Source organism: Apus apus, chromosome 2 (assembly GCF_020740795.1).
Source record: "Apus apus isolate bApuApu2 chromosome 2, bApuApu2.pri.cur, whole genome shotgun sequence".
In the NCBI taxonomy this organism is placed as follows: Eukaryota; Metazoa; Chordata; class Aves; order Apodiformes; family Apodidae; genus Apus; species Apus apus.
Window position 1 is genome coordinate 22,265,044 of NC_067283.1, and position 22,076 is coordinate 22,287,119.

The 22,076-nt window shown below is 35.6% G+C and overlaps 1 protein-coding gene across 5 annotated transcripts in view; it reads right to left on the minus strand.

Moving 5' to 3' along the window:
• Positions 1-22,076, minus strand: part of ABCB1 (ATP binding cassette subfamily B member 1) — a 59,692-nt gene that overhangs the window by 31,909 nt on the left and 5,707 nt on the right. For 3 of the 5 annotated variants that reach the window (XM_051609938.1, XM_051609933.1, XM_051609936.1), the window contains 6 exons: positions 9,123-9,272; positions 8,229-8,350; positions 7,391-7,448; positions 5,820-5,967; positions 4,499-4,562; positions 374-565 (listed from right to left, as the gene is read on the minus strand). In XM_051609938.1, the coding sequence (XP_051465898.1) occupies positions 374-565; positions 4,499-4,562; positions 5,820-5,967; positions 7,391-7,448; positions 8,229-8,326 (560 nt within the window). In that variant the 5' untranslated portion in view covers positions 8,327-8,350; positions 9,123-9,272. Of the gene's footprint in view, positions 1-373; positions 566-4,498; positions 4,563-5,819; positions 5,968-7,390; positions 7,449-8,228; positions 8,351-8,759; positions 8,787-9,122; positions 9,273-10,006; positions 10,117-22,076 lie in introns of those variants that run through there. The other 2 variants (XM_051609937.1, XM_051609935.1) reach the window with 2 other exon arrangements.

Below are 22,076 nucleotides of genomic sequence, written 5' to 3' on the forward strand. Positions count from 1 at the left end.
GTTTGCTGCTCACTGCTTGAGTCAGTCAGCACCTTGTTCAGTCTGCAGTGTGTACAGAAATGAACTATGTTTTCTCTTCATGGAGGTAATCTCATAGGCTGGGCTTCAGTCATCCTTAGAGTTCAAGGGAACTAATTGAAATGTTTTCCTGATGTCCTAGTGACAATCTAGTATAAGAAGGATCAAAAATTCAGCCTCTGAGACTCTCCATGTGAAAATTTGAAAACCTGACTTCACAATTAAGTAAATAAATTTAATTTCATAGTGAAATTTAATTTAAAAAATAGATAATTCCATTTTAAAATAAAGAAAATTGTTAGTCAGGCATGCTTAATAAGATAGATGAATATTGGGAAAGGTATAGTATACTTACTCTAGAAGACGAGTGTTAAGTTCTCCTACATCATTTACATCAAACCATCCAATTTCCTGTCTCATAATTGCATGAAAAAATTTTTCTCTGATTTTTCTTACTTGCCGACCTGCTGCTAGGGTCCAAAATGAAGTCTGTACATAAGCAGCAAGAAGAACAGCAGCTGCTATTGCAGAATAGTAGTATGCATATCTGAAAAAAAGAAAAAAAGTCATGATTCTTTGTGATCAGTTTTAAATACCTCGCTAGTCTATATTTAGCTTGATGCTTACTTCTGTCTCGGACCTGAACTGAACTTTGTATGTTTACACTAGAGTTTATACTTCTCTGTAAAACTTGCCAGGTTTTCTATAAGTAGTATTTTATATCAATTTTCAGATAAAATGAAGCTATTGTTAGATGGGATTTACTTTTTTTTTTTTTTTTCCAATATAGTCCATATTTTCTTATAAGATTATTGGAGAACTGTATTGTAGATACAGTATCCTTTTCACTTAAATCGGTCATTTCCAAAAACTTCATAACATTTCTGTAAGACTTAATCATATGTACCTATATTCACAAATACATTTACATTATACAACATGTCTGTCTATGCAAATATACATGTGCATTCATGCTATAAATATTTCCCAATTTCAGAATATAACATTACTACATATACATCTATTGCAAGCAAATGCTCTTAGATTTTTTTTTTTTTTTTTTGCTCTGTATTTTATTCATAACTGGTATTTTATTTTTAAATTAGTTCAGCTCTGGGCCATGAGCAGGGTGTCAAGTCCAAACCAACAAGTGTGTGAAGGACAATATTTTTCAGACTGTAACAGAATTTAAGCCACAGTTTTACACTGTTCAGATTTTTATTTGATTCAGACTTCTGACATCAGAACCAGTCATGAACTTAAACCAGAACTAAACCAGAAAAATGTAACTAAACAGATTACCCGTTTGTAAAATATGATCAAAACTAATGGCTAAATATTCCGATGTCTATTAATGTAATTGCAAGACTATTGCATCTATATAAAAGTAAATAATTAGAAAAAACTTTTAAACTTTTAGGACTTTTACAAGAAGTAAGTTACACATACTGATTCTTTAGAAATGCAGCATGAAGCTTGGCAGGAGAAAATTGCAGAAATCTTTCTGCAAAAACTCTGCTCAAAAAAAGGAGAGAATGGCTTTGTAGATGAAACTCTTTCATGGCTACGTAGCCATACAGTTTAGTCAGGGACTTTGGAATTACACTCATTATGAAATGAACTTTATCTAAACTGTTAAATAAAAATGGGTTAATGCCTAACTGATTGCTAGTTAGTTGAATATTAAACTCGATCATCTTCAGCTTCATTACACCTCAACATAGAAATTACCCAACTAAAACCAAGAACACTGCTCCAAAACTCAGCAGAAAGTACTTTAGACAATTACTTTATGATGTTACATAACTTGAAATAATTGTTTTATGCTTGGACTTTGTTTCATGACAAATTGTATCAAAAGGGATTGATATCTTTGTCACATTCCACACTGATGAAATATATTCTGTACATTCACTGCTGAAACTTAACAGACAGTAAATGCTCACTGCATTGAGAAACAGTGGTTCTTTGGATATATAGTTGGGTTTCAGGAAAATAAGCACCATCTGTTCCATGTGTGTAGCTCAGTACTTGAACACACCTGTGTGAGAACTCTGCCCTTGTCAACAGTTTTTACTATTGTTTGACCTGCTGGCAGGCATCCTTAGAGAAACAAGGGGTGGGTACAAACAGCTTATTCAAACTAGAGAACACAGTAACTCAAGACTTTATCCAGAAGCTTTAGAAAAGAGAACCTGTTCCTGTGCTGCTAATAAATAATATATTCCTCATGGAACAATTCGTTTCTAAAGAGAAATTTGGGCTATTTTTTATTCATATTTGTACTTTCAGAGTTAATGTCTAAAAGACAAGGTGGCAAGAATGATGTTAATAACTTTCTCAAACAGACCCCCTCTTAGGGCCACGTGAACACACAGTTCTCAATGGTTAGATGTTGATGTACATGTATATTCACATTTAAACTTTCTCTTAGTCAGCTTGTCTGTTTTCCTGTACTCTCTGTTCTTAAAGCAGTCGTGACTCCTAGACAATTGCTCACTGAAAAAAGGGAGGATTCCTATTGCTTTTAGTTTATGAAAAAAAAAAATAAATAAAAAAAAATTAAGAGATTAAAAGAATCTCAACCATTAACCAAAAATAGTTCTGACTGGTTGTTGCTCTAAAAGACTTTTATACAAAAGGCACATTGATTTACATGCTATTCTTATGCTATAAGGGTCAATAACACTTTGTATAATTCTAGTACATCCTACTCTTAAAATACAAGCTATATATGCTTGAATAGAAAACAAAGCAAAACAAAATAGCTGTGTCATTACTTTCACTTCAAAGTGGAAATGAAAACACTAACATAAATCACTTATTAACAGCAAGTGATACAGTTTCTAAGGCAATCCAACTATCAGATCTGTTAATAAAAATAAATAACTGAACAGGTAAAAATGCAGAAATTAACTGTTGTAGATAAAATAAACCAGATATTTTTTACCTTCACAAGAATAACAGAACACTCAATTAAATGTAAATTATTTAATTTTACCTTTTAACAGGAATTCCTGTTTACATGACACTTTATAAAACTATTGGACTTGTCAAAATATATGCTGGAGACCAAGATCTTATTGAGTTTCCGAAAAGGAGTTAAATAAGAGCATATGTAGTAAGAGCAGCTATTTTTGAAGTTCCTTTAGAATAAACATAAGACACACTTTTAAAACGTTGTGCAGCTAGGTACCAGGTATTTACTAAACATAGAACAGTTAGGGTAACTTCACCCATGCACAAATTGTTTTGTTCTGCAATTTTGCCTTCAAATTTGCTTTAAAATCACTGGGCTCAAGTATATTCTGCTGAAGGTGTGTATGTATTACTTGCATTCATGTCAGAGACTGACAGAAATGTTGCAGGATCAAGACACTTAGGTGTCCATAGTCTCTAATAAAGCACAATAGCCAATTCCTTGGCAGTTCATTCTCATTGCATAGGAGTTATTAATTTCAAAGTAACAATCTTTTCCTAACTAGATCTTGCTCATTTTTTAGTGTAAATAATATTGGGGGGGGGTGTAAATGTTTATTTTTATTTTATTAGAAACTTAAGTAATTAATCTAAATTATCTATAACTCTACAGTTCACTGTTAGCAGACTTTATCACACACTTCAATATAAATCAGCATGAGCTATTACAGGAAATGCCTTATCTCCTCTTCAGAAAAAAAAAAAAAAAATGCCTTGAAGACCACACCAGCATTCCTGACATGTTCCATGTTTTTCAGTACCTAACGAGGAACAGACTTCAACCTGAAGAAAAGAAGCTGAAGTGGTACAAGAAAATGCACCCGAATTTACAGACATCGTGCATAAACAAAGTCCATGGACAGTGGCTAAGAAAACCCTCAAAGAAAATACATCTATTGGCAGCTGAAGTTTCTCCTTACTTGACCTTTTCTTCATGAAGCTTTGTAGCAGAAGCACCTACTAACTATTGTCTTCTGCTATTGTCAGCTCTAAAATGCTAGGTTTAAGGTTGCATATAATCTTACTCTATATTTTCTGTAGTTCAGATAGTTCAGTTGAACTTGATGCTTTAGTAGCAAAGTAGATGCCATCTGACAGTTTTAATTCTGCTTTGTGCTTTGTATTAGTGAATCACCACAGTTTGAGGAATTGACGGATGATAATCAATATAATTTTTCAGTGTAACAATTACTGCTTATAAATTCAGAGGAAGGAAGGAAATACAGATAGCACTGGGACACAGACCATCCCTGAAAAGGGAGTGGGATAGGTGAGAGCAAGAGATTACAGGAAGTTGTTTGGAATAGCCAGGGATTCTTAAAGATCCTCCTAATGCCTCAAAAAATTTCAAGTGTAAACCTTTAATTACATACATTGTTCAATCAACCATTGCTTTTATGTTGTTTAAAGTACATAAAACATCTGTGGAAGAAGAATGGCTTGACTAGAAATGTGCACCTACATTAAAAAAAAAGAAGACAAAATATAAAATTCTAATTACCTTGTCATATCTTTTTCCAGATTGGCAAGAATCTCTAAAGAGGAATTTATTGCAGAAGCATTTCCTTGGAAAGGAAGAAGAGAGTGAATAATTTTAATAGAGCAAGTTTTAACAAATTTGCATTCCTGCATATTTTAGCAAATTTTGAGTCGCTTCATCTCCTTTTTAATCAGGAAAGGAGGAGTTTCTACTTATTCAAAAACAATGTCTGTATTAATATAAGATTAGTCATAACTCCACTGACTACAAAACTACATCAGTGTACCTTGAAATTGAAAGGTCTTCCTGAGCGTTCATTAAATGCTCAGTTTGGTTTTTCCTTTCTGAAAATGTAGGGCATTTGTATAACACCAAAACCCATTAAAAATACAGGTCTAGATATTGACATCAAATCAATAATTGTAGGTAGCTTAACTCATTATAAAAATATTGGGTGTAAAGTTGGTGTTGACATAAAATTTTGTCCCCCCAAAGGAGAACAACTGTTCTTGGAAGATTACAGCTGCAGCATTTTGCATTTGCACCATGAAAATCTTATCAATGTATTCTAGCTGAGAAGTAATTAATAAATTACTTGTCCTGATATGTATGCCCATATTTCTGTCTTATAGCAGCACAATAAGAGCAAAAAATGGATGCAGGACAGAAGACAGTCACATCCTTTATGTTTTCTGTATTGCCACAAATATTTATTGAAATGTTTAATACAATTTTATTATACAGTATTTAGGGCAACAAACTTGTTCACAAGAATAAAGCCTAATGAGTGAGTTCAGAGGACAATGTAATCTGGTCTAACCATGAGTTGATAAAAAAATGACAGTATGACTCCTCCTTCCTGTACCTAGTTGTGCATGCCTGTCTTCCTTTGAGTTTGATTTTCTACTTCTGATTTAGCAAATGAGGCAGTTCAGCAAAATGATCCGAAAGAAAATTAGTACTTTTATTTTTAGTTGGATCTGCTTACTGATCTGAACTATCACTGCCAGACTTGATGCTAGGAACTCAGGCTCAGGAGATGGAAAACCAGCCTCTTTCTCTTTGTCACAGCCGTAGTTAAATGTGCACTGTTGTGAAAAATTTGGTTATTAAAAAAGAAAAATAAAACCAAAAATCTAGTACTGCAGAAACTAAGACTTAGGAACAAAAAAAAAAATCCATAGTGTATCTCCATTATACCAAACACAACAGTTATTAATTTGCATCTTAGTATAGTAGCAAGTTGTGGTTTCTAATATCAGTATCTCCTGTCAAGATGCTTGAAGCTCCCTCGTTGATTTTGAAATATAAGACGTTCTCTCAATGGCGGATATAATCTTACCTGTAGCATTTGGGCTTCCAGAAGCAACAAAGCTATCAGTCATATCACCAAAAATTATCATTGCAACAGGGAGGCTGCTTCCATGGGCTATTGCCAGGAGAGTGCCTAGTATCATTAGTAATTTATCTGAACAACTGGAGTATCGAAACTGTGAGTGAGAAGAGAAATTAATTCTAACCGTTATATTAGAAAGCTAAGAAAATGTTGTATCTACAAAGCCAAGTAAGTCAAGCAAAAGCTATCTGTTGTACACCTAGTGGCTAATTTTACAACTTTATCCAACTACAAATTAAATGTACAATTAAATTTAAATGTAGAGGAATAAATTATTCTAATATAAGCACTTTTATACTATAAACTCTCAAAACCAGAGAAGTGTACTATTGTAATGTATTATTAATTGCATCTGGGTAAGAAAGGCCATGTGAAAACAAGACATAAGAAATTTCCCCTTTTGAAGTTTGCTATTTAAAGTCCAAATTTTAAGAAATTTTGAGGGCATTCTGAAAATTAAAGTAATAATTACTTTTACTGTAAATTAATTATTATGTAGCCAGAAAAACTGTTTCTAATTTACCACAGACATTATCAAAATGTACTGCAATCCTAAATATCTCCTGCTATTCTAGTGTGAGGTGTCCCTGCTCATAGCAGGGAGGCTGGAACCTGATGATCTTTAAGGTCCTTTCCAACTTTAGCCATTCTGATTCTATGATTCCATGCTATTGAACTTAATAAAGTTTGAGCTCACCAGTTACAAAATAATTTGCTTTATTCTGTACTGCAAAAAAAATACTAAGCCTACTGTTGTAAATTATAGTGGTATGATGTAATTTTACAAGAGCAAGCTGGTATAGCAAAGTGGAGAAATTAGGTATTAGCCAGCACCATGGGCTATAGTTTTATTCTTCTTATTTGCCATAACATTGCTGTGCATTATGCACATTAAATCTAAAAATTTAAAACCATTTCAGTATTACTATGAAAGGACCTATGACTTCAATGAAATATTAAAAAATTAAATTTAATAAATTTAAACTATACAAAAAAAATTGAATTTAAAGTAATTTTTAGTACACAATTTTTAATTGTTTGTTTCATCAGTGCCATGAAGTTGTCATTTACTGCTGACTCAGGTGACTGAATAACTATTAACAGGGCTAACTAGTGCGATTAGTACCTGATTCAGGTAACTTAGAGGACAAGAACACAAATAACCTTAGTAATACAGCTGCCCTTTTCATTATCTTGGAAGAAATGACGGAAGATGGAAATCCCTACCTTTCACAAACAAAAAACCAGTATGGGTGTGCTTAGCATGATAACTTAGTAAGGGAAGTCTCCTAAGAATTTACACCTGTGATAAGACAGCTTCTTTAATAAAATCACATCCACAAAAAGAACTGCTTGATTGCTACACTATATCAAATATTCTGTAGTATCATAGTATTTGGTGGAGACAAGACCATATATGCAGTACTCCAACAAAATTTTAGCCATTTTTAGCTTACACTTTGAAATGTTTGTGCATGTATATATATGTAGACACATAAAGATATAATAAATCTTACCAGAGTAAATGGACTGACCATCTTAGCCTTTTCTGCTTTCTTCTTCATGTTTTTCTTCCTTAAAAGGTAAAATAGTTTTAGTGCATTTAAAAAACTACAACTTTTCACAGGAATATTAATGCAATATATTGATGAAGTTCTATTAAAATATAATTATGAAACAATCTTACAGGAAACAATTGTGTGTAAAACTAATATTATTTATTGAGCATCCTTGGGATTTTTATATTTAAACCTCCAGTTATATAAATAGGATCAACTATATATTTATCAACTATAAATTTAAGTCAAGCTCTTCCTAGTTTACACCTCCCAAGGGTGCAACAACACCAACAAGGGCTGGTGGTTCCACAGTCTTATCAGGGAAGTTGTGAACTGAAGCAGTATAGAGCTTTCAAAACAAGAAAGAGGAAGATAACTTATAAAATCAAGTTTTGGCAAATGAGTGATGGGGAATAAATAAAATGTTCAAGTTATGTAAAATATTTATTTCCTGTCATATTAAAATGTTAATGTAATTTTTAGTTTCTGGCACAATTGTATCCAAGATGTCCCTTCCAACATAATTTCTGTCATATTTTAGATTTTTTTTCCAATGAACTGTAGCTGATACTGTGGACACTTAGCTCTTTAAAGAAAAAGATAGAAGGTCCTTCTGCACCAAATGAATGGGTCAGTCAATAGTGCTCTAAAATTGATACAGAACTTTCTGTTCTTAGGCTTCCCTGATAACATGAAATTTTAAATTAAATAAACTATAAAATAAAATCTAAAATAAGATCATGTAATCTTGCAAGCTTCAATACAGAACACTTTTACAATGTTTAAGAATACTTACTGTTTGTCTTCAGATTCATGACCCTGGCTGGATGCAGTGATCTCATGACTGTTTGTATCTGCAGCACTCTTCTGCTGCTTTTCATCTTCAGAATGCATTTTAAATTTATTTAAGATAGCTCCCTGTAAAATAGTATTTGACTGAGAAATATACAACCAAGGACAGTAATCTCAATAACCATTTGTTTGAAAGAAAAATACAGATATTTATTAAAATCAATGAACTAATTAATGCCATACATTGCAAGTGAATCCTCGTAATGGGCAAGTTTAAACATGTCGAAACAAGCCCAGCTGTTTGGAGTTTGCTTACAAACATCTACATTTTGTATCTGTAACAATTTGATAAATGTGGGTCCTTAAGTTAATTTCATTTGAATGATATGAGCATTATGTTTTGGGCAATTCAGATATAAAAAATATAAATGAGAAAGTAGACGGTTATTTAAAAGAACATGCAGCTATTTTGAATTAATATGTCTATTTTTTATAAAATATCTCTGATTCTAGAAAAAAAAAATTGTTGACTTACTGTGAAGTTTGGCTTGTGTCTAGTTCTCTGAAAGATTATTCAAAAGCGAGCAGAATTAATATGGTTAAGGACATGCAGCATGATTGGACTTTGCTCTTATTATGTAAAACAGAGATGAGGTACAGCTTTCTCCTGTTTTTTTCCCACTCCTGTTGCCTTGCCTACTTTGGAGAGTAAAGTGTATGTTCTTTGGACTCTGTCTCCTTTTTCTGAAAGGGAGTATCGAAATCCTTAAACCCACGTTTATTCTACTGTCACTCAGGAAAACAAGCCTGAATATTCTATTCTTCCACCAGGAAAAGTTCCCCTTATCTGCTGTTAACTTGATTATGCCCTGTGAAACTTCCAGGAATTCCTCTTTACCTTATTAGAGATGGTGCTGAAGGCTCCGAGTGACTGTTACACTTCAGCTTGAATCCATTCTTGAATACACAGTGAGAATGAAACCACGTAACACAAAAGGAGAGTTTCCCTTCTTCTAAGTCTAATCCAGAAAAACATGACCCATCTAGCCTGAAAGAAAATAGGATTTTACTGTAGTGCATATGGCTTCTCATTTCAGTAACTGCAGAACAGCAAGTAGAGTTTCAGATTCAGTTTAGAAATGGTTTGGAAACAGGTATGGTCAGCAGAAACCTGCTCAATTAGTGTCCTTCTGATTTTGAATGTAGATTCAGATTTTAAACTGTTTGAAATGGACCATTTATTTTATTGTGCAATGTATTGTTTCTATCAGTATCTGTGAGCATTACTTCAATGAAAATAATAACAAATATTTAAAATATTTAAAAGAAATTTATTTTACTTCTTAGCTGGCATTTCAATATATATAGTAAAGCAGTTATGTTCAACACCTGTATTTACAGAAGTAAAATTTATGAAAAGATAAATTTAAAAAAGCCTTGTCCTAGAAGGCAAGTAGATTAGTATGGATTTCTCCTACCACTTTACTCAAACAAAAAACTTACTTAATCTCATAGTTAATCAGAAGAGATAATTTCTGTTTCTTTTAGTCATACATATCTGTAATTTCAAAATTTTGATGGAATGGAGTACTTTTACTATGTTTTAGAATAGTAAGTCTTAGCAGAGTGAGGATTAGTTTAGAATGGGTAGTTTATCATTGTCAGTCAAGCACAATTTAAAGGATTAGTAAATATAAGTATTATCTGTTTATGAAAAGTCATCCTGAGATATTTGTATAGACTTCTATCCACAGCTGTTAACAGGAGTACTTCTAGTTTTACCTCGTGTGCCTAAGTCTTTTGCTGGACTTGATCTTAACGGACTGGTCCAATTTCAGCTAAACCCTACCGATTTATTTCAGTGGGAACTGAATAAAGTTGAATGACGGACTCTAGAGAAAAGTAAATAAAACTAAATAAATGAAACAGTTTATGCAGATCTTTCACAACTGTTTCACCTTAAAGGGAAAATGGACAAAACTGCAAGATCTGTCACAATGTTCTTCTATCTCGTTGCAATGTCTTCATGCTATTGCAGTACAAATAATAAGAAAGTGAAAGAGAAATATATCAGAACAGCGATTTGTACCAGAGCTTCTGTTGCCTGCACACAGTAGTGCAAAGAAAGCATAATACTGTTTTACAGCTGGTTTTGTCATACCAGGAGATGAACAAACTAAACTGGTACTAAAAATAAGAAGGAAAACCTGGACAGTACAGTATTTTACATCTAGTTAGTAAGGTACAAAATTCTGTCATTTCTCTGTAGCTTCTGTACTTCGACTTTTTAGTGATATAGCTTCACAGTTGCATAAAATTTGAGGTCAGAAAAACAAGTCTGAGGCATTGCCACTGCAAGTTACCTGTACTTGAGTATATAAAAACCCTGGAGGTAAACATCATAGCTGACGGATAGCCCAAAACGTACTGAAAGACTCAGACACAATGTAGGTGCCAGTCAGTCTAATTTGAGGAGAAATACTGTCTCATTAAATGTCTGGCAACCAGTTTTGCCTAAATATATAAAGAGGATTCATAACCTGTATTTCCTCAGATCAGCTGTTTGGTTAAACCAATTGCTTAACCCCAGCTTTAACCAATCCTTGATAATATCAAGGGAGAAATCTTTTTAGTTCTGTGTACTGAAGTCCTGAAGCATGAAATCTTCTATAGACATTGTCTTTGCCAAATGGACATCAACCTAACACAAAGTCAGGATGTTTTGAACATCTTGAAAGCAGTGTTCTGTTCACTCAAAAGTTCAAGAAGAAAGAAAACGTTTTTTTTTTTCTCCTTCTACTTACTAGTCAAAAATTTCCCACAGAAGATGTATTTAAACAGAGATGACTAATCTATGACCTTTCACCTATTTAAGGCTTGTAAACTATTCAAAATTCATTCCCAAACCAGTTTGTTATTCTATGATACAAAACAGGGATCTGCTGATACAGGAACTTGCAGACAATTCAAACCCCTTGAAGTACAATCAAGTAAAAAATGGCTGATAATGTTAATGCACCTGGATTGTCCAAAACTCTGCTACAGGTACATCTCAATCCTATCCCACAATGGGTCAGTAGGACTCCATGAAGATAATTACAACTGCAGCTTGGAGATCTACCTCTACTCAGTTATGTTGTAAATTCCTGAAGATATTTTTTAATAGAATCATTATGGTTGGAAAAGACCCTCAAGATCATCGAGTCCAACTGTAATCCAAATATCACAACCACTAAACTATATCCTGAAGTGCCACATCTAAACGGTTCTTGAACACCTCCAGGAATGGCAACTCTACCACCTCCCTGGGCAGCCCATTCCAATGCCTCACCACTCTTTCAGTAAAGAATTTTTTCCTAATATCCAACCTAAACCTCCCCTGTCACAACTTCAACCCATTTCCTCTCATCCTGTTGCTAGGCACTTGGGAGAAGAGACCAACACCAGCCTCCCTACAACCTCCCTTCAGATAGTTGTAGAGTAGCAAGATTTCCCCTGAGCCCTCCTTGCTTCAGACTAAACAACCCCAGTTCCTTCACCCACTCCTCATATGACAAACCATCTAAACCCCTTACCTGCCTTGTTGCTCTTCTCTGGACATGGTCCAGGAGCTCAATGTATTTCTTATACTGTGGTACCCAGAACTGAACACAATACTCAAGCTGTGGCCTCATCACAGCCAACTATAGGGGCATGATCACTTCCCTACTCCTGCTGGATACACTGTTTTTGATACAGGCCAGGATGCCATTGGCTCTCTTGGTCACCTGGGCACAGTGCTGGCTCATGTTCAGCTGGCTGTCCACCAGTACTCCCAGATCCTTTTCCACCAGGCTGCTTTCCAGCCACTCTTCCCCAAGCCTGTAGTGTTGCTTGGGGTTATCGTGACCAAAGTACAGGACCAAGCCCTTGGTCTTGTTAAACCTCATTCCGTTGACCTCAGCCCATCAACCTAACCTGTCCAGATCTCTCTGTAGTGCCTTCCTACCCTCCAGCAGATCAACACTCCTGCTCAATTTAGTGTTGCCTGCAAACTTGCTGAGAGTGCACTTGATCCCCTCATCCAAATAATTGATAAAAATATTAAACAGAACTGGTTCAAACATGAGCCCTGGGGAACACCGCTTGGGTAGGTTGAAAATTCTGGGAAGTGACACAAAGGATCAGGAAAGTTGTCTTTGTCTAAACTAAGTCACATACATGAGGAAAACTTCTATTTCACTTTAAAAATAGCAATTGCTCACAAGTTCACTGCACCTATTCGTAGCTGCTTCTATGTTCCATTTCCCTTCACAGAAATTGTTTTGTTCAAGACAGAAAAATACCTCTTGGATATTATTACTTTTGTGAGGAATTTCATTGTCAGATATCTTTTCTTTGTGAAAATACTTTTAAATATTCATAAGGTTTAACTCAGCCCTCTCCTTTTTTAGGTAGTAGCCAACTTCGTTTTGCCTGATGTAGTTTTACAGCTCCTGGATGATACTCACACATCCTTTTTATAATTTTGAGCATAAGAACTTCTTGCATGTTTGAAAGATAACCATTAGGTCCCTTGAAATATTTTTGAGAGATTGCAATACTGTAGACTGAGGCACAATTTATTCCCTCCTACTATTTGATATAAATGCATGGTTTGAATCACATCTCTTTGACACTCTAACGTGATGAGAGATTGTATTGTAAAAATTAACTATGACAAATCTTGCATCCTTTTCTAAGGCATTGCTTTTACAGGCCATACACCAATCTTGTCAGTATAGCTCTATTCTTCCCAAAAGTGTTTACATTGTAATTTGCATGGTTATAACATAATACTTGGAATGCAGTTAAGCTAGGTAATACAGATCATTCTCTATTGTAACTCAATATCAATTATTCCAGACTCCTTCCAGGCATATTTTTAAATAAATTTACTTATCCAACCCTCAGCTATGTGTCAAAATGTCCTAAGATTTTATTTACAAACTGATCATAAGTCAGCTTCTGGAATGATAGAAGAAGATGCTTGAAAAAGAGGGCTTTCATGTTTTGTGACGAAGTTTCAGCCAGTTATGCTTCCAGAAAAGAACTTGGGTAGAGAGAATCTCATCCCTCAGATCACATGTTGGATATATATGTTGTTGTCTTTTTTCTGATGCAGGCCAGCAAAAGAGATGACCAATTGACACATGATATGGGAATAAAGAACTGAAACAGAAACCTTAATGTAACTTTAACATCAGAGTAAAAAAAATGTGAAATGATGGCATGAGACTTTCAAAATTTTTTAACCATATTAAGAAAAACTATTTTTTAGGCTTATAAAATAAAATAGCTAACAAGACAAGAAACAGAAGCAAATACTTCAAAGCCTTTTTATATTATAACCAGAGAATGGGACAAACCCTCTTTTTTCCGTTTATTTCCTTTAAAGATGGGGGGTTGGGTTTTCCAATAAGCTCCAGGTAGGCAAAATGGTGGAGGGGGCCCAGGAATCCTGCAATTAATCCTGAATTACATTCAGCTCTAGCATAGGTTAGAACATCCGTGAACAAGCTCTGTTTTATGATATTCAGGGAACTCCTGTTCTATTTTAGAAGCCTTTTTCCTGTTAATCAGGGCTGGAAAAAAAAACTGCTTTGTACAGGAATTTTTGCCAACTTCGTCACTGTTCTACTGACCAGAATCGTCCTATATGAACAGAATTATCCCAGAATCAGAAAAAGACAGATTTGTGTTCCCTGAACTGTGCTGTATGCTCAGCCACAAGATACTGCCTATGGGAATTGTTAGACATCTTCTGTTCTGGACCAAGCATGAGGCCAAACTAAGTTACTCTAGGCATCAAGTTTCTGTTTCTGTTTAAAAAGATAGTCTGCTCTGAAAATCATATTTAAAAGCTTTATAGTCTGGGGATTTGATTTGTAGTTAATTGTTTATTCTAGTAAAGGAGACTGCCACAAACTAAAGTAAGGTCACCAGCTTCCTCTTAGTAATGAGTCAGTTTTTGGCTTTACAAACACAGTCTTGTTTCTGAAAGCTTCAAATATTTTTGGCTTATACAAAAAATACAGACAAATCTACAGCAGTTTGAGAGATATTTCCTATATATGGAAAACAACTTTATTGGTGTTTATTTATCACTGAAGTTATTAAATATGACTCAATGCTGCATTAACTTGTGAGGAGATAATATTTTTCATAATCATTGTTTGCACTACAGCAGCATTTAAAATGGGATTCTTACTGCATTTATAATAGAAAAATGTATTTAATTGCAGTGGCTTTTACATTTGTCTTAGTTTTAGTAAGATTTCCTAAACTATTTAAAGCAGAATTTAAAAATTCCATCTTTATAGTGCATAGGCAGATGTTTTCACCCTAAGCATATCTAGAAAAACAGAAAACATTTTTGCCTATTGAAGTTGAATAAAGCATATTTTATTACAGACACATCCATTTTTGTTCCATGACAATTTTTCTAGCCATTTATATGCCCGGTAACATTGTAACAGTACAAGTAGTCAAGGAACTTCAATGAACTTTCATCCTTTCCTTACTCCGTCATTTTGATTGGTAGCCTTTCACCATGCACAAAGAGCCTTTGTAAGCTGAATACACACAATTTAAAAGTATTCAGCAGTTACTGATTAGTTACTACACACAAAAGATAACTTGAATTAATGAAATACTAAACTGAGTGCTCAGTGCTCTGAGTAAGAAACAGTCTTTGCCAGCCAGGAATTTCTGAGTGAGGTGGGCACTGCTGGTTTCTACCAGCCCCTTGGATCCTTAGCTTACAAAAGCAAAGATGGAGACTTTCAGACTATCTGAACTGTTAGGATTTTTTTCTGTTGTCTAACCTGAATTGTCTTTGAGATAGGTTAGACTTATTACCCCTTTCTTCTCCGTAGTGAATAAAAAGAATGACTTCTTCCATTCCACTTTGCAGTACTTTTTAAATTTCAGTACTGCTTTCTCAAGTGTTGTCTCTCTTCTCAAGACAGAAAAAAAACAGTTCCTGTAACTCTTCTGGATAAAGTTTATGTTATTGGTCTTTGACGTTGCTGTCCTCTGAGCTCAAACTGTCTGACAGGGTTTTTTTTGAGGAAAACAGTGCCAAACTGGGGTTTATTTCAAAAACTGGCAATTTTTTTTTATTTATTTCTGTGACTAGTTTTACTTTATTGTGCTGTAGCAGAATGGAAATATACTTACTTATTTTACTTAATCTTGCACATTGGATGTTGTTACTGTAGTGAAATGACTAGAAATAACAATTACTTACAGTTCATCTTATAAGAGATTGATCATGGCACTATGACCATGTTCTGCATGTTTGTCTTTGACCAGAGTCACATTGCTTTATTTCTTTTTGATGTTTACTGCAAAAAAATTATTATAAACTGTTAGGAAAATGTGGTTCTACAGGCAATTGTATTCAGTGCAGATGCACACTTGTTCACAAGCTCCAAGCCTTTTAAATAACCCTACCCATATACCCTAGGGGTAACACTTCCCCTTGCTAACCACGTCTGCTTCCTCTTGCTCACCACATCCGCTTCCAGAAACATACTGCCACACATCACAGCTCTGTCTGCTTTACATGCCACAACATCAATACATCCCTGACAACAACCCAGGTAGACCCACCAGGAAGAATCCAGCTGTGATACCAAGATATGCCTGCATGTGACCACTTTGCAATAAATAGTTTTGGAGAGACAAGAGGAATTAACCCTCTCACCATGCAGGACTTCAGAGATTACAAAAAACATCAGATTTCTGTATGTTGTGGCCAGCTACATTATGGCTACAGTTACTGAAAAGGCAATTACCTGCAGTCATTCTATTGACCCAGACTAGATGCTCTGCTGTCTCATTAATTTATCTGTATCTCCTCTATTTTCCTCATTCTATAAGGGTTCATTAATTTTAATTTCTACACATTTATTTCCTAAAGTCTTATTCAACGGCTAATCAGAACTCTTTGGCTTTCCCAAAACTTCCAGGTACAAGCTCATGTTTTGCTTGCAGTTCTGAGCCACCTTTAGTACAGGGGCTATCAACAACTGAAGCTGGTGGCAGAAAGGATGGAAATGGGATGGGGAAGAAGTAAGCACATTTACATTGATCCCAAGCAAGATACATTTCTCTGAGCCTATTCACTACAACTGACAGTCTCCCTGTGGACTGGTTATTTACCAGGTATCATTTTCTGCTTCCAGTTCCAGGGCACAAGATACGTTTTTACAAAGTGTTAATCAGCTACTTATAAATACAGAATAGCTAATGTTTCTTTGGGATAAAGGAATTTTCCATCTATTAGAATAATCTGATTTCTTTCAGGGGAAAAAAAAAAAATAATGTACAGAGTGTGATTTTTATTCGATACACAAAATGTTTTCCTCAAAGAGACCCAGAAATGCCCAAGACTCATAACTTATTCTGGTTTCTAGTCTGCAAGAATTATAAGTCAATTCTCACGTTATCAAACAGATAAAATCTTTTATAAGCCACAGGCTCTCAAGTAACTGCTGAGCACACAATTCAAGTTGCCTCATCATTGGCCAAACATCACTCAGAGAGGGATAGCTGTATAGCATTTAGATGTCAGCTTTTGATAGCTGATCTGCCATATCCCATGTTTCATGTTTTTTAAAGTTTAGAAATGTTGTCTTCCCAAGTCTGTAAAATGTTCTATCTCATTGACAACTCTGTAAAAATCTAAAGGAGATCTAGACCTAGAAAAACTCCTAAAAAACATTTATTAACTGTCTTATCTTCACAGCAACTACTTCATGTATATATTAAGCTGCTACCATAGGCTACAGTATTATAACTCTTGATATAATTTTGTTAATATTTATATTACAATAGTATTATTCTACTTAAACTTATAGCAGTATTCTAAAAGAAAACTAATCTCCCACCTTTAAAAAATTCCATTTCTCTCTCTTCTTTCTTTTCAGACAAAACCCCCTTCAGTGCTGGCAAGCTGGCACATGATTAGATCATTAAGACGTCTTCTGATTCCAACAAGGTTTACTGTTTCACTCACAAATGTTATCCATATCAGAAGCAGAACAACCTTTTCCCACACATTGCCCAGTGAAACTTGAATTTATTAGACTTCTGCCTTTGATATAGAAATTTTATCTTTTTTCTTATTTAAACCTTACTCATTTTTAAGCATATATTTTGCATAAATGTGACAAACCATATTAAATACTAACACGATCAATGTTTTGGGCCCTTCACTAAAATAAGGACATTGAGGTGGTGGAGCATGTCCAGAGGAAAGCAACCCAGCTGGTGAAGGGTCTAGAGAACAAGTCATACAAGGAGCAACTGAGGGAACTGGGGATGTTTAGTTTGTAAAAGAGAAGGCCTCTACAACTACCTGAAAGGAGGTTGTAGTGAGGTGGGTGTTGGCCTCTTCTCTCAAGTAAATAATGATAGGACCAGAAGAAATGGCTTGAACTTGCAGCAGGAGAGGTTTAGAGTGGATATTAGGAAGAATTTCTATAGTGAATGAGTGGTTGGGCACTGGAACAGCTTGCACAGGGAGGTGGCTGAGTCACCATCCCTGGAGGTATTCAAAAGCAGTGTAGATTTGGTACTTCAGGACATGCTCTAGTGGCCAAGGTTGTGCGTTGTTGGTTTTTTTCTGTTGTTTGGTTTGGTTTCTTTTGTGTTGATGGTGGGACTCTGATCTTGGAGGTCCTTTCCAACTACGAGAATTCCGTGAAATTTAATAAGTGTAAAGCATGGCCAAACTCATAGAGTAACATTAGTAAACAGAGAACTTCCTGCCCAATAAGCAGCAGAAAGAACCAATACAAAGTATTTAACTAATCTGCAAGCCTCAGGGGTCTTCCCCAATGCTTTCCCCCCCCTTCTTGAGTGGACTGTGAAGTCACAACATGATTTCATGTTCACTTCCCAGACAGAATGGGATGAAGGCTGTAGATCAGAGCCAGAAAGATGGGGGTGGCTCCACAAAAAGTCGATGTTTGCAAGGACCCTTTAACCATGAGGCTTAGGACTGTGCTCCAGCACCATCAGAGATAATCAGAGGACACAGTTATCTCTGCTTATATTCTGATTCCTCATCCTTTGCACTTTAGACTTTCTCCTTTGTGACTAAACCCTGAGTCACTACCTCGCTCCAGTTTACATTTTGCATGCATATAATGACACGTGACCCTGAGTGAGGGTCATGACATTAAATTTAATTCCTTTATTTCTTTTTATAGTCAGCAACAAATATTGAATGATTAACAGCTCTGAACAAAGCTCTGAATAGCTGACTGAATAAAGCATTCAGATCAGCCCTGTTTTCCATGTCACCGTTCACTGAGAGCAAGTGATTTTGTTGGTATGGAATAACGTTCAAGAAAGCAACTCTTGTCAGCCCATTTGAGCACTTTGTCATACTGAGATACCTGCTACTGTAAGAAAAGGTTTATATCCCTTGTATTCAGTGTATGCACCTGGTACCCTAGGAATGCTGTTCCACTAGAAATTACAGATCCTAAAGTCCCCCCTATGGGCAAGGTATGCTTATTAATATTACAGGGATTCCACAATGGGAGCATCTGCCTGTCATTTGCAGAAGACATTGTAGCACTTTCCATGGTGTCTGGGGGATAGATATATTGCTAAATCTGAAGGAAGACAGGTAATTGCTGCAGTGATCATGCATGGCTGGCAGCCAGCTAATTAAGAGGTCCATTAAGTTGGCAGTTATAAGCAGGTGTGACTAGAACAAGGCAAAGTCCTAAAACCAAAACTGATTCCATGGTATGGTGCACATGAAGGAAGACAACATATCTGCCTTTACAAGAGCAAAACTTATTTGAAATGTGGTGCTTCATCTTGTCCCAAATACATCACTGTGACAAATACTCTTTTGGAATACTGTTGTGGTAGGTGACTTCACAGGACAGAATTACCACTTACTTTCCTAATTGATTTCCACCTATATTCATATTTCAAGTAGATTGAACTATTTAAGAATGGTAAGTTTCTCAGGGAAAGTATATGTACATGCTTTTGTAAGGCCTAACACTGAAGGTAAGTATATAGCATCATGAGTACATATATAGTCTTTTCTTATACTGGAGGTGATCACACTTAATTTGTTACAGAGTTCACATTGTTCCAGCGAAATCTGGCACCTGCACTGACAGTTTCCTCTGATTAACAAGAGGGTGAAGGCAGGCAGGCAGAATAATGCTTACTCTAGGATTTCGTAAGATGTTCCCCATAAACATTTTAACCCCAAGAACAGGTAGAAGTTATTATCCTGTTTCTTTTTATGTGCCACCACTATGGTAGTAATCAAAACATCCTTTGTGGCTTATTCTGATAATGGCAAACTGAGTAAATTGATCTCCTTCCAATGGATCACATGGATACAGATAAGGACTTGATCGCCATGCCATATCAGATGACTCATACATTAGTGTTAAACCATGATAGGAAATAAAGGAAAACAAGAATCACATTGTTCACCTACAAAAATTTCCTTTCATCTTCATATATATTTATATGACTTTATGGAAAAAAGAGAGGGGTGAACAACAGAAGAAAGAAATATGTATATATCTCTTCTAAACAAGAAAAATATGTGTAGAAATAATGGTAAATGTTACCAAAACCCTCTGTTGTGCATCAACTTCAATCTAGAGCATAATAAAAAAGTGCCAGACTTTTAATCTCTTTTGATCTGGGTATATACTAGTCTAGTGGCTTTTTTTAAGAGTAGATTCTCAGTTTCTGATTGCTAAGTTTACCTTACAGTTTTTTGCAGTGAACCGTTTCCTAACTTGAAGACAGATCCTGAAAGCTGTACTCTACAGATGGATTTCTGTGCACTCAGAGAGCCCTTTTGCTTTAATAGTGAAGGACAGGACACAACCGTCAAGTATACATATTAAATAAGTTAAGATTTCTCTATACAGAATAAAACAGAGATATATGGGAAACTCAGTTGACTATACTGAAAATTCATGCTTATGTGATAGCAAAATAGCCTTTGATTAACCAGTTACACAGTTACAACCAAAACAGTGGTAAAAACAGGACTCACAGTGCTGGCTACTCCTGTTGGTCATGTTGCTCCTAAAACTTGAGAGATTTTAACAGCAGTGACCAACCTGACTGCAGAGCAAGCAAAAGTAATTGCTTAAACCTTGAGGCCACTGAATTCAGAAACTTGCAAAATGGGGGCTTTCAGGCCTTAAGGATTAGCTTTCCTCAACTAGTAAAGAATGAACAGCCTTTGAAAACACTGCCTCAGAGTGCATTATGATTATCAGCTACACCGCAGGGAGAATCTCCTCTAAGAAATTTAGTAGGTAGATGTCTCACTCTAGTTACCTGAGCACTGAAAGGAGATTTGTCTAGCAAGTTATTCTACCTAGAATGAGCTATGAGAATGTAAAATCACATGAATCCTGGAAAAATTGTTTGGATTGGCATAGAACCTGTGGTATAAGGGTTAAGTCAGCAAGAGTAATTCTGGGACCCGTGAATCAAGCAGAAATACAGCGGGATGAGCTATAAATTCAGCTTCAACAAATGGGCAAATTAATGAAGCTAGAAAGAACACAAGGAAATCTCAGTCCTGGGGATCTGACAGAAGGTCTTCACATACTGAAAACTTCAGAAATATGGTTATAAAGGACCCATAAGCTCCATTTAAAAATAAAGACCAAAAGGAACAGAAAAGGGAAAAGAGTCCTCAATGTCGGTTTAGCTCTTTGTGTAAAAAGAGGTAGTAACTGCAAAAGACTCTTGGAGAACATGATGAAAACTTCTTTAGACAACACGAATGGGACTGCAAGAAAGCAACATGGTCAAATTTGAGAAAAAGAGAAAAATATATGAGAAAATGGGCTAGAATACATCCATCCCTTGTTGGATTGTTTTGTCAAGCTAACACAAAAAGATGAGGAGGAGGAATGAAAACTACAGAGCATAACAGGTCCTGCTCAGTGAAACCTTCAGACATCATCTCTTGGTCTCAATTACATAGAATAGGGACATTCTGCTGTCTACCTGCCCGTAGTCTGCTGGTAAAATTACAATATAATGAATGCAAATAGCCAATAAAAATATTAGTACCGGGTGGTCAGGCCAAGAACATTAACTACCAGTTGTGTCACAATGTTAACTGACTGTGGTGTCAATACCCTGAGCAAAGCGATCTAATGAAAGATGGCTCTGTCCAAGGCAGGGAGGGTTGGACTAGATGATCTTTAAAGGTCCCTTCCAATCCAAACCATTCCGTGATTCTGTGATTCAATTAATATTTCTTCCAGCTGGAACTCAACAAGATGAAAAAATGGTAAAACTTGTATTATATGCATGAAAGGACACGACCTCTGCCTGCAGTTAAATAGCTGTCATGTTCTTCAGGACTTCCTTCTGAGTGTAGGAATGGGAGGATCCCTCTTATAAGCAGCAGGGAATTATTGGCACAGCCTTGCTGAAACAAAATAGAGTAGCTGCAGATTTTGCTACGGATGTTCATGGAATTGAGGCTGACCAGTGGGAGGTGAGGGTGGAGTGATTCCTGCAAGCAATTGACACTTTGTTATTAAGAATCCGGAGGAAGTAAAAACGGTGGATATTTGGGTAACAGAATTTCCTCAGGTTTTGTAGGTCTGTAAGTTAACATCTCGAAAACAGAAGTTGTGTATTAATTGAAGATCCAGATCCACCTTCCCAAAAAAAGTATCAACACCCTCAAGAAGCAGAGGAAGGACTGTAACCCATCATCAACAAGTTTACTGGAAAGCAAGGTTCTTGTACAGAGACCTATAATTTTGACCTCCCATTTTGTCCAGGGTTACAAGCA